General features: G+C 39.4%; 1 protein-coding gene across 1 annotated transcript in view; it reads left to right on the plus strand.

The window, feature by feature from the left end:
- bbs9 (Bardet-Biedl syndrome 9) overlaps positions 1 to 14,332 on the plus strand; it is a 110,883-nt gene that overhangs the window by 43,300 nt on the left and 53,251 nt on the right. The window contains exon 14 of the mRNA XM_059338322.1: positions 431 to 535. Coding sequence (XP_059194305.1) covers positions 431 to 535 — 105 coding nt within the window. The remainder of the gene's footprint in view (positions 1 to 430; positions 536 to 14,332) is intronic.

Raw genomic sequence — 14,332 nt, forward strand, 5'->3', positions numbered from 1 at the left:
AAGTTACTGTACCAGTAACAACTGTCTTTTGATAACTTAATTTTTCTACAAAATTCTCATTTAATTTAAGAACTGTAACCAACATTTCCAAACAGGGATGTTAATAATCAACCATGTAATGGTTAATCCAGAATAAGAATTTTGACCAGGTAAAAAGTAAAAAAAAAAAAAGAAATACAACTCTCCTCCCCTCTCATTTCTCTACTGTCAAATGTACAATAAAGTTATAATATGCTCCCAAAAATATAAGAAAAAGGATATTACTATAAGTACTATGAGTTTAAATTACAATAAGTGCTGTACCAGATGTTTTTTTCTCTTTTTCAGGAATACATTTCAAGTTTTGGCAGAACTATGACATGAGAGATTAGACTGAATTGCAGACAGATTTCCATGTTAATGTGAACGTATCTTTGCTCTCGCTCTTCAGGTGTTGGCTCCTCTACGGTTGTGGCGTTTTCAGCTTTCCTCAATGGCCGATACCCCGCTGCTGACCTGACCGGAGACATCACCGTGTCCTACAGCTCACCAACAGGTAAACACATCAATATACTGTGTGTACATATTCAAAAGTATTAGAATAAATATAAATAGCCTAGAAAATGCTTGCAGCATTGTACATATTGCATATCTACAGTCATGGAAAACATTATTAGACCACCCTTGTTTTCTCCTTGCTTTCTTGTTAATTTCAATGTCTGGTACAACTAAAGGTTCATTTGTTTGGACAAATATAATGATAGCAACAAAAATAGCTCATAAGAGTTTAATTTCAGAGCTGATATCTAGACATTTTCCATGGTTTTCTTTTTTTTGTGACCTAATTTTTATTGGGCAAGTACACATCAAAGTACAAAAATACAATGCAATATTGAGTGAGAAAAAGTGAGAGGTCCACCATTTGTTACAAAAATATGCATTCAAGATTCAATAAAATATAGCACAGCTGTGTGACGTAGAAATACAATGATGAATAAAACAAACATAGAACAATAAACATGTAATATGGAAAGAAAAGAAAAGAAAAGAAAAGAAAAGAAAAATGAAATAAAATGAAAAAGCAGCCCAATGCATGCCTGCCTGTATGCAAGGGGATGCATCCAAAGACACAGACAAACACACAGACACAGATACAGACACACACACACACACACACACAGTTCTCTGCTTTGCCTCATGTGTGCTTGTTTAGTTCCAATCAAAACTTTTATTTTAACAAGAAAAACATTATGACAGATGGGTTTTCCAGAAACACTGGTAATAATGACTTTCTGTTTAACACAGAATAAATCAATCAAACTCAGCTCTCAGCTTGTTTGGCTGTAGCAGTGTTGAGTGTTCACTTGTAGCGTTGAGAATGATGCTGAGTGATGCTGTTCTCCATACATTCAACACCTGACATGGCACTACGGCAAATCTGATTCATTAGTTGTAAGACTGCAATGAAATTTAACATAATTAAGTTAAAAGCTGGCAAAAAGGTAGAATTCAAAACAAGTGTTTACATTAAAGCCAAGACTTTGTTACAGTAATTTGAACCTTCCAATGATCCTTGAACAGGTCATAGGTTACAAACCTTTCTGTTTGAAAAAGTAACCAAACCGAAGCAACATGTCATATTTAAAGTGTGGCCAAAAAAACCCATTTGTAATAACCAGACCCTGTTAAAAACATTAAATTCTCTGCTTACCTGTGACACTGTGAAGCCATGATTGATTCTGCTGAGACGAACGGTCACATGACAAATATTCACTGAAAATCAGACAGAACAGCAGGCTGTTTACACAGAACAGAGAGGAGAGGACAGGAGAGGTTGTAAGTAGAGCTTGCAAAAATGTAAATATATAGTTCCATCTATCCATCCATCCATTCTTGTCTGCTTATCCGAGGCCGGGTTGTGGGGGCAGCTCCTCATGGGGGACCCTGAGGCGTTCCCAGGCCAGGTGAGAGATATAATCCCCCCAGCGTGTTCTGGGTCTTCTCTGGGGCCTCCTACCAGTTGGACATGCCTGGAACACCTCTAACGGGAGGCGCCTCCTCAGCTGGCTCCTTTTGACGTGAAGGAGCAGCAGCTATATTCTGAGCTCCCTCCGGATGTCTGAGCTCCTCACCCTATCTCTAAGGCTGAGCCCAGCCACCCTACGGAGGAAACTCATTTCAGCCGCTTGTATCTGCGATCTTGTTCTTTCGCTCGCTATAGAAAGCTCATGACCACATGACCGGCTAAGCTCCTTCTTCACCACGACGGTCCGGTACAGCGCCTGCATGACTGCTGACACTGCACCAAACCGCCTGTCCATCTCATGCTCCGTTCTACCCTCACTCGTGAACAAGACCCTGAGATACTTGAACTCCTTCGCTTGAGGCAGTACCTCTCTCCCCACCCAGAGGGGGCAGTCCACCCTTTTCCGGCAGAGAGATGGCGTCAGACTTGGAGGTGCCGACACGCATCCCAACCACTTCGCACTCGGCTGCAAACTGCCCCAATGAGTGCTTGAGGTCCCGGTCTGATGAAGCCAAAAGAACCACATCATCTGCAAAAAGCAGAGAAAGGAGGCTCCGGCTGATTGTCGAACCTCAGATTCAGGAAGAACAATGCGGCTTCCGTCCTGGCCGTGGAACAACCGACCAGCTCTTCAAGGGGTCATGGGAGTTTGCTCATCCACTCTACATGTGTTTTGTGAACTTGGAAAAGGCTTAAAACCGTGTCCCTCGGGGAGTCTTGTGGGGGGTACTGCGGGAATATGGGGTACCGGGTTCGTTGCTACGAGCTATCCGGTCCCTATGTAACCAAAGTGAGAGCTGTGTCCGCATACTCAGCACAACGTCAAACACGTTCCCAGTGGGTGTTGGCCTCCGCCAGGGTTGCCCCTTGTCTCCGATTCTGTTTGTGGTCTTCATGGACAGGGTCTCTAGGCGCAGCCGGGGGAGGAAGGGATCTGGTTTGGTGACTTTAGAATTGCTTAGAATATATAGTTCAATATGTAAAATATGTGGAGACACAATATGTTTACCCAATATTCATGGCACCTTTGGGCACTTGGAAATGTGTTGTATAAATAAATTACATTTTATAAATTAATTTTGCACTCTTTCTTTTTTTATGATTTATTTCTTTATAACTGTGTTATTCTTGACATTTTTGAGTTGTTCTCGCTTCTAGCCACGATTGTGCTCCATAGACGTGCAGGACTTATAGATAGATTGCAGTGAAATAAAAAACCACAGTGAGTAAAATGTAATAAGAGCAAAAAACACGACAGTCTGAAGTCTCAAACATCACATCCAGTGTTCAGTAATGGTGCTGAACACCAGCTGCTAACAGAGCGCTGACTTGACGTAAGGACATCTGGGCCCTTTCCAGACAGGCCCAGTTCATCCCCCTGCTCCCTCCAGGCGTCTGTTTCCAGACCCTGTAATAATTCTGGAAGATATTACTTTCCCCTGCAAACCAACAAAACCACTCTTTATTTCAAATGTCACAGACGTCCTTTTTTTTTTCTTAAATACTGATTTCAGCGTTCGTTCAAAAAGCAGCTTGTGAAAAAAAATCTGTGTTTTCATGCTATTGTTTCCTTTGGATTACATTTGCTTTGGCAGGTCTCTGCTGGTGGAACAGTTTCCCTCCCCAGAAGCACATTTAATGTGAAATGTCTGGAAATATTGGGGAAGTGTTTCTTTTTTCTTAAGCTTTATTGTGATGCTAAAAATAGCCTAAAATAAGGAGTATTTCAACAGGCGTTGGAAGCCAAGCAGCTGGGGTGGAGTGTGTAGGGGGCTGATCTCGTGTTTTGGAAGGAACCTGTTGGACTGGAGGTAGAATTGGAAGAGGTTTATTAAAAGTTGGAGCAAGAAGAGGCACGCAAAGATGGAAAAAAGAGAGCAGAGGTGAGGTAGGCTCGGAGTTAGACGAGGGGAAGGAGGTAAGGAGGTGAATTATATCCGGATGGAGAAGAAGAAAGGGAGAAAAGACTTTGAAAAAGGTCGAAAGAAATGAGGGAAGGTATTTTAGACCAAGGAGAGCATTAACCTTCTGAACCCTGAGCAGTTTTCAGTGTGTTTTTTGCTCCTGCCACATTTTATTAACTCTGGCCTCGTTTTTCACTGCAATATATAAAAACCTCAAAAATGTATTTTGTACAGTACAAAACAGTTAAATTGCCATACATTATATGAAAAAGAAAGTTACATTTCTTTGATATTTTTTTTAATGACATTTTTTTAAATCTTTCAATTAACAAAATGCAAAGTGTGTGAACAGAAGAAAAATCTTAATCAAATCAATATTTGGTGTGACCACCATTTGCCTTCAAACCAGCATCAAATCTTCTAGGCATTTTTCCACACCTGCCAGTACTGTATATTTACACATTTTCAGTATACTTGTTGTGTTACCAATATTGGTCTCAGCGGAGCCACTCAAGGTTTTGCAGTTGTGCCGATGAGTGCAGCATTATTATTTTATTTTTATTTTTTTCTGGCAAAATTTTAAAAAGAAAATCTGAAGACAATATCTGTTTTACAGTTTCTGGCTCTGATGGCTTAATTTTGAAGAAAATATGCCTTTCAAATCCACCTGCGAGTTGTGGGTTTCAGGGGGTTAATGATAACCAACACTGAAAGCTTGAAGTCAGTGCTGTTCATCCCAAAGGTTTTGGATGAGGATATTTCTCATGTAATTGCTGCAACAAGACATTGAAAAGTTGCCACTGTGTGACTTCCCAGAGTGGTGAAACCCTGCCTGTGAGAGCTACAAACTGTTTAGCAGTGTTTTGGGCATCTGATAAGTCTTTAAACGCTTTTACTCAGCTTGGACTTCCTGGATCGTATTTCATATCTCACCTTAAACAGCACGCCCGTCGGCTGTTTTTTGTCTATATTTTCTCCCAACCATCATGTATCTGCTCTAAACTCTGGTGGTGAGCTGCAAAGTGGTCATCTTAAGAGCATGTGTGTGCAGTTGTGTGTTCCTGCAGTGCTAATCTACATTAATGCCTTGTCTCCTCTCATCCTCTAAATGCTCTCCCGGTATGGGAGGAATGCATCACTTTGTCTCTATCTCTTTCTTTCTTTCTGTGCTCCCACCCAGGGGTGATGATTACGCTTTAACACCACCCGCCCCACATAACAGCGTCCCACCCAGTGGCTACCGTGCCCGTCTTTAAGCTCTACAAAGGCTTTGACATTTAAGAAGACTGTTGACTCCTTAAGCCCTTCAAAGGAGGCTACACTCATTACAATCTAGAAAGAATTTCATTAGTGCCCCTATGTGATTTTCCTAACACCCTGACAATGAGCTTTACACAAACACACTTCAGAGGGATCAAGTGGTCAAGTTGGCATTTACAGTGCATTGTTAGCTCACACACAATGGGCATTTTCATCCGAGCTGTCAAAGATAAGTTGCGACTGTGCGGATAATTTCCATAAAACACGGCCAGCCATGATTCATTGCTTGCTAAGCCAGTTCATGTGGAAACCTAGGGAGCTAGTTGGCAGTCTTTATTGTTTTCTCCTGTTTTATTGAGCTTGCCAGAGTGACCGGCATCTCCACATGTTGATGTCTCCAGGAGGCTGCAGTATTTTTGTTAGGTCCTTCCTTGTTTAACGACCAGGTCTGTAATCCATTTCCAAGGCACTTTTGCATGCCAGTTCAAGTTGTTGGTGTTGCTAGTTACCTCTGCCAAGCAGATCATGTTCTCAGGCCTTATTGTTTGTTTGCACTGTATAACAAAGATTTAGTAACAGATTTGGTGGAGAGTTTGGCTGCTGGCCAAGGAACAAGTGAATCGTTTTAGGCCCACGGATTTTTAACAGGACTTAATTTTATCTTTTTTTCTAATGAACTGCTGCACTTGTTTGTAACAACATCTGGCCAATATTTTCCTCATACATATATATTTTGATGCAGATCTGTGTGTAAATGCAAATAGGGTTATGTTAGGGGTTTTCTGTTACTAACTTTTCTTTGTTAGTGACGTATTTCATTTTTATCCACAATTTAAATTGCTTCCTTAATGTAGTAATGGATCCCTTTAACATCTCTGTTTTTCTGATGAGGCAATTTCACTTTGGACTTCAGTGTAAGTTGTCTTGATTTTTTTTATTTTTAATATGGAGTATTAAAGATACATTTTTGTACTTTTGTGTAGAAGTGAACTTCTCAAACCGGCTCCCTTTGTTGGACAGCAGGAATGAAACTACCGGAGAGCTCGTTTTTATCTACTAATTGTTATGTTTGCATACTAGTTTGAACTAAAAGTTTGTTGGTAACTCGTAATAATATTTTAAAAGATTAAAAAAAAATATTGATTGCACTTTAATCATTTTTTTTAAAACCACACCTTATTATAACGCATAGTTGTCGTACGTATTCTATTGTCAAATAATATCTTTACTGTAAGTATAAAACCCAGAACTTTTATTTTGCATCAACTGCATTATTATTATTTTTTTGATGCATTAAATATTTCAAAGTAACCGCAAAAATGACAAGCTTTATTTTGACAGCACTATTTTAAGACATTCTTTACTGGGATTGAGAAGATTAGATGATACCAAAGGAGGATCAGAGGATTAGTTACAGAACAGCCTCAAGTGATTTCAGTGACACTTCAGCATGATGGCAAAGGGACTCCAACTCAGAACATCTGTGAGAAGGTCTCACAACCTAACCACACTGTTGGCTGTATTGGTAGAAAACCCAGCAAAAGTGTGGGTTTAAAAATAAAACAGCAATTCAATAAAAGGGGTCTGGGAAAAGGCATGGAGGGATATTTTAAATGCTGAGATATTTTATTTCTAAGAAACAAAAAAATAGAGCACTTTGGTTTTTCTGTATTTAATTATAGCCAAGAACACCTTCTCAACCGTCTGTTATTATTGATATAATAAAGGCTTGCAGTCATGAAACACTCAAGTTGACTTTTTTTCTCCTACCACACCAGCTAATGGATCCAGAGTTTCACTCATTTCAGCCAGTCTAATTTCTCAGCCGTTACAGGAGATTTTAGAACAGGAAAGACTGATTGAACACTGGCTGGCAGCAGGCCAGCAGTGGCTACCGTGTGTGTATGTGTGTGTATGTGTGTGTCTGTGTGTGTCTGTGTGTGTCTGTGTGTGTGTGTGTGTGTGTGTGTGTGTTGCAAGTGGCTCCTTGCTCCATTTGACATGTCCTTTACGTTTAACTGCAGCTTTCACTCAACATTGATGCTTTTAGTTCTTTTTTCTTTCTTTCTCTACCTTCCTCTTTGTGTTGTTCTAGCCTTTTTTCTTTTTTCTTTCTCATTTTCTCCCCTCAAATTCTGCTTTTTCTTTCTTTTCTTTGGCAGCACAGAGTGGTAAGAAGAGGTTGAGACAAAGTAATGACAGAAGTTAATGTGTGTTTTAGGATTAGATAATACGGCTTAATACGAACATTTTTAGAAACCGTGTGGTATTGATTATGTATTTATCAGAGCTGGGTAAAGACATCAAAGTCCCAGTGTGTCACTTTGGTTTGATCATTTCTTTAATGTTATCCTATGCCAAAGAATATTATATATGTTATTTCTTAAACAGAAACCCATTATAATTAGAAAGGTTTGTGGTTTGTGATGTTGGATTGGGAGATGGATTATTTTTAGATCCTCTGTGTTTATTTAATTGAATGTAATAAGAATATATATATATCAGAATATTTAAATAAAAGGCAGAATAATGAGCGAGAGAGATGAATGCAGAGTTAATACAGGAAAGAGATGCAGCAGTAAGGAAGCGTGACTTTCATCAGGTTTAATAACGTGAACTTTCTGACTCAGCACCTCGGTGCCTTTTCATTGGCCTGCAACCTGCCATCTGCTTCTCATTCACCTTCACAGGAAATCCTCTTCAACCAATCAAATCAGAGCTTAATCTGCCAGATTTCTATTGCTGCGGCCTAAAGGTTAGAGAAGCAGGAGTCTGGCTGTTTAAATCCCACCGCAGCTGGGAAAATCTGGCAGCGGGGAGCAGGGATAAAAGATGCTCTACCTTCGTAAAGAAAAATTCTGTTTCGCAACCTGACTCTTATTTTCATAGTTCAGCGTTACTTTTCTGCCCTTTTGTAAACGTTGCTGCTTAGTTTGGCAGATTGCTAAAAATCCTCCAGGATAGGAGACAAAAGAGGATTTTAATTGTTTCCTTCCATGTGAAAGGATTGTAAAACTGCATACACACAAAAGCCTCCATAGATGTCTCATATTTAAGGAGGTTATGGTTTCAGTTCATCTGTTTGTCAGCAGGATTACAGAAAAACTACTGGGCCGGTTTTCATGAAACTTGGTGGACGATTGTAGCGTGGGCCAAGAAAGAACCCATTAAATTGTCGAGCTGATCCAAATCACAGGCGGATACACAAATATTTTTACATTCTTGTTACCATTGCGAGAGAGGCGATGATCTTGGGGGAGGTCTGTGCTCTCAGAGTGCATTTGCATTGTCCAAGTGAGTGCTACACACCTGTGTAGGCGTATTAGCTTGATTCTAGCATATGATGAGGTTTTTCCATCGATGGTCTAACTAAGATAAGTGTCATACACATACTGCATATATTAAACACCTTTATGTGACGTTATTGAGTCAAATTGATTTAAAAGGGCTCTGGAGCCTCCAGTAGAGCTGCTGAGTGGCCATCAGATAACACTGTGGGGGTATGCTGGGCAGTGAGTGTGACTGTGTGTGAACCTACTCTGACTAAATAAAGGTGAGAATCTGGTAATTAGATTAATGCTGCTTCCAACTTCCTATGCAGTTTTTAAATTTTCACAATGGCACAGGTAGTGTTTTTGTGTTGAGTGACTCAAAATATATGGCATTTCAGTTTTACCACCTGTAAACTGTCTACAACATAAATAGCTTGAATATTATCTAAATAATATAAATTATTTATCTGTCAATGTGCATTTTGATAGAATGGCATTTTATTTTGTCCGTTGCATTTGGGAGCACCTTCTGATTCAGCTTCCTTATTGTAGTGGTGGGCACACAGTTTTCTAATGGCTAATTACCAGTGGACAATGTTCATTGTCAAAGTATTATAATTTTTTTCCCAATCAGTATCTGTTTTATTTGCCAAGTATGTGTGCTACATGTAAGGAATATTAGTCTAGCTTTAAAATTCTCTCAGAGGTACTTAAATAGAAAAAAGACAAACAGTTAAACACAGAATAAACTGAGCAATAATTTAAAGGAAAAGTGCCCAAATAAACAATAAAGAAATATGTGCATATATACATAGGGTGATGAAATAAACAATGTATACATGTAGAGGATGATTGGCTTTCAATTTAGCTACCATCTCTCCTTTTAACTCTATTTTATAACCGTAGATCTTCTTCAAACGTCTTTTTCTCTGAATTCTGTCAGAGCACTTTTCATACTAACCCCTGGACGAGCAGATGTTTAATTTTGGATGTGGACATCTTATCATATTCAAGATCGGTTTGGCTCAGTCGGGATGGCCGCGCTCTCCTCCAGCGGTACTTTCCAACTGTGTGGGATGGCAAACCAAGCACACCAAGCGAGTGTGTTTTTAAGTTTGTGTATATCCATATGCAAGGAGAAGGAGAAGTTTTTCTCAGGGAATCCCCTCCTCTCTGAACAGTAGAGCCCAGTTATTCCAGCGCTCATTTGTTACTGGTCTGCACTGAATAAAACTAGATAGAGGAGGGGGGGACACCTTTTTTCTTTTTCTGTCCCTGTGATCTGTCTGCATTTTCTTTTCTAACTTTTAACTCTTCTCCTCTTCCTCTCTGCAGAGCTTAATCCCAAAGGTAAGTGTTTGGTTTGTAGTGCTGGAATAGACAATAATAGAATAGAGCAAGTAGAAACACACATACACACTCTTTATTAAAAAGACACTTATATGTGCATCATTTGCTGTATTTCTGACCATACACTTCAGTACTCTCTTACACACACATAATCAAAACTACACATTCCAACACACACACCTACACACACACCACTGTATATACAGGAAGAGACCGCTGCCTACTGTTTATGTTCCTGTAACGTGATACTTGGCAAGAGTCTGTACACACATACATGTGCACACACAAACACACACACTTGTACACACATACACACTTCCTAACTGTATGGAATAAGTAAATATCCATTCATATCCTTTTATACTCTGTGCAGTTTACACAGAAATATCATCTGTTTCGCATAAACACATACATGCGTATGGAAGCCCATTGACTTGCATGTTTCAGGGCAGCAACACACAGACACACACACACACACACACACACACACACACACACTCACAGATACACAGTCACACATGTATTTCGGCAGTAGTGTTCGTAGTCGTCAGCCAGTGTTTGTTTTAGTCCGTCTGGGTTTGTGTGCTTTGATACAGAATAGGATGTCCTGTAATCTATAGTGGGCTTAGAGGCCCTGCAGTATTACACACACACACACACACACACACACACACACACACACACACACACACACACACACACACACACACACACACATACAGTAGAGTGTTTTTTTGTCTCTCACTCTCAACTGCAAATTATGTTCATATGCATCAGCCAAATACATTATTGGCAACACATAAACTGTTAAAATGAAAGTGTGTGAAACAGAAAGATGGAAAAGAAAGGAGAACTTTAGAGTACATTCAGAAAGCATATCAGTTCACACACTTTTTAAAATAAAATCACAGTTGTATCAGACACCCAATTAAAAAAATGTATCTCCATATCAAAACAAAAATAATTGTATAACCTTGTCAAGCAAACAGTTATTCATAATGCTCAAAATTATACGCAAAGCTGACAGAGTGCTGCAGGAATGAGTCCTTAAACCTGGAAATGAGTGAGCGATTTTTCATTTCCAGTTCTAGTTTCTAGTTCTAGTTCCAGTCCTCATCTCAAAGGCAATGTTTTTTTTCATGGATCTTTGGTAAGATGCCTGAAGTAATGTCTGTGACTGTCACAGATTTTTTTATGTTTTATTCTACGACATAAAATACGATGGTTGATATCCGACTAGTGATTTTTTTACATGACTTAAAAAAGATTGTTATGAACAAGCGGCTAAATGCCACTGCAGAGGTTGTGGGGGACATTAAACATCAACAACTCGGGTGGTGACGCTGAAGTCATGCGACTGTCATTTTGATCTTTATTTTGTAACGTTTGATTGTTGCTTCTGGAGATTGCATTTATTCTACAAAAATCATAGAAGTGGTGTTCATTTGTGAATATTATCTTGCTGAACAACATGTGAAATGTCCAAAAATTATTGTTTTTCATTTCTGCAATAATCCAAAATCCAGTGGAGAAATCTAACTTTCCAACTTAATGCACCGATTCACCTAACTTTATTGCAGATAGCTGCATAGTAGTTGTATATAGTTGCATCAGTGTGGAAATATATAAGGGTACCGGCACTTCTAAAGACTTGATACTTGTGTTTGACTGTTAGCTTATTATTGTCTCAATATTGTATTGATTTGGGAAATGTAAGTATTATGTCAATGCGAAAGCATTATTGGGGTTTGGTCAAGTTGAAGAAAAGATCTCGGTTATTATTGCACAATAGAAATATCAGATTAATAACATATTGTAAGACAGAGACGTGTGTCAAAGGATAAAATTTATCCAGAAGTCCACACCTGGACTTTCTGGCTCTAAGTGGGGCTGTTGAATGCAAATCACCAATACAGAATGGCTGCATATGAATATGATTTGTTGTAGACTGGGCTGTGCTGTGACTGTGTGTATCACAGAGGAAATGATAAAAAGACACACACGCACACAAAGAATGAAACATTTTTGCTTTCACACATATACACACTAAATCATACACACACACGTCTGACATCACTGCAGCTGTGGTAAGAACCTGATCCTGTACAGTGGTCCTCTGCTCAAATAAACTCTGTGGTCTCTCTCTCTCGCACACACACACACACACACATACACACACACACATATTCCAGATAATTGGAATCAGAGTCCTCTGAGACAGCGATACAGTGGAGGTACAGCAGCTTTAACAAGTAGCAGCAGTGGTGCTCAATTGTGATTTTAAGTGTGTTTAACAGTTGACAAAGCTTCATTTCCCACATCAACAGTAGTGCAGGCAACTACGAGGGGTTATGTCTGGGGTCACATGTCTCAGTATGCGACCTATCTGTGGAGTCAGGTATATATAGACTCTTAAAAACTGCAGTTTGCAGAAGATGAAAGCTCGGGACAAGTAATGAATGAAACAAAGACTCTGCAAGACAAACACAGTAACCTCAGTTTACTGTAACTGAAAAATGATGTTTAGTCAGTTACTCACTCTCTGGCTTCAGTCTCACTGAAACATCTCCTCAAACACTAACAGTCTACTCTTTGTCTTCCCACTGTGTCTTGTCATTCTTCATGTCATCAAACCCGACTAAAACTGTGACATTTGACGCAGGCAGATGATGCAACGTTTATTTTTTGCCGTGGCAACGCTGACAAATTGCTATCCGGCATTTAAATTCAGCTCCCGTGTCGGTGACGTGACTCAGGATGTGACTTTAGCAGATACGGAATACGTTTGAGTCAGTTGGAAATTGTAACAACGTGTCTCCACGAGGCCTGTGGCTGTTCACACTGATCAGAAAACATAAAATGAGTCACAGATGAGAGAAAATTACAGCGGGGGCAGTGCTTTGCTGTCTGATAAGCTTTGGATTCCATTAACTCATGCATGTGTTAGTCTAACTGGCCTTCCTGGATCCTATTTCATTTCAACATCTACACACAAAGTGAAGCCTCTTGTAGTTTTTATGCCACCATGTTGGAGACAGCCATGGCCGGAGAAGTTGCGTTTTTAGGTTTTTTGCCAATGGTCCATCAAACCAGCTCATTCCTGTGTATTTCAATGTCTCAGCAACACTTTTTAAAGACATTTTAAATACTTCAAATTTGGCACATTTATCCACTTGGACTCAAGGAGGAAATGTTTCGATTTTGGTGATCAAAGGTGGCGGTCAATGTGACCTACATGCGCCCCATCCGCATGAACATATTATCTTATTAACCCCATTTTGACACAAATGTCCACTTGGACTCAAGGATGAACAGATTACCTTTGGGTGGTCAAAGGTCAAGGTAACCGTGACCTCACAACCTATTTTCGGCCATAACGCAAGAATTCATATGGTCATTCAAATTCAGACAAATTTTTAATAGGAAAAAATATCAAAGCGATGACATTTTATATCCAAAAGATCAAAAGTCAACTTCACTGTGACATCATAATGTTTTCTAGCTATTCTTCAATATGTGACTCACCAACAGATGCATAGATTGTGACCATGGTCAGGTTAGGCCTTTTTAAATTATTTCAAAGTCTTCACAACATAGTCTGGACAGACATGGATGTGAATTGCAACTTTTTCGGTTGGCGGAGGCGAACAACCACAAGATGGTAGTCTCCATTTTCAGTCTGAACACTCACACAATCACAAACTTGCGGGGCAAAAACACAATTAATTCTGCATTGTGCAGTTCGCCACAATAAAATAATTTCCCTCTCATGTCATAATGGAACACACCTCAAGGTTTAAACACCACTATTTGCAGTTGTGTTCCATTTTCCGTCATCATAGGCTTCTTATTTTTTATTTGTAGTTTTTCTTTCCTTCTTGTAAGAAGTTTTTGAATTATTTTAAATCTAAACCTTCTTAAAGTGTGTTTATTCACCTGCTCAGTCCCTTGGCTTCCTTTAGAAACAGAAATTCGAAGCCACTGCTCCCAGTTTAAGTGTAGTTAAAGTTCAATGTATTTGCCGCCTTCTGCCTTTCCTTGATACAATGTTCAGTTCTCCCCCAGGGTCAGTTTTAGCGACTATTAGTAATACAATACAGCAAAGAAAAATGTATGTTAATAATGTTCAAATCAAAAAGGGCTAAACAGTTTAAGGCAGATGTGGTTTGTGGGTTCATATCAGGTTTTGGGTCAGTCCAGCAGGGGTTTGGTTCTGTTTGCTGATCCAGTGCGAACAGGTTGACTTATGACTTCCATTTCTTGCTGTAATTATATATTCAACATAATACAGATGTCTGGAGACTCTAAACCGTCTCACAGATGTGTTGGAAATGATGCCTTTTAAAAGTTTGCTTGTGAAATTCTAATAAAACACACACACACACACACACACACACACACACACTGGTTCAACATTAATCGTGCAGGTAAATCTCTACACTGAGGGTGTAACCTGGTGACGACAGTCTGGGAATGTACAGAGGTGGAGTGGAACAAGACGAGATTTACAACCAAACACACACACAGTGTTGACTAGTGAA

The sequence above is a fragment of the Centropristis striata genome, chromosome 8 (assembly GCF_030273125.1).
Source record: "Centropristis striata isolate RG_2023a ecotype Rhode Island chromosome 8, C.striata_1.0, whole genome shotgun sequence".
In the NCBI taxonomy this organism is placed as follows: Eukaryota; Metazoa; Chordata; class Actinopteri; order Perciformes; family Serranidae; genus Centropristis; species Centropristis striata.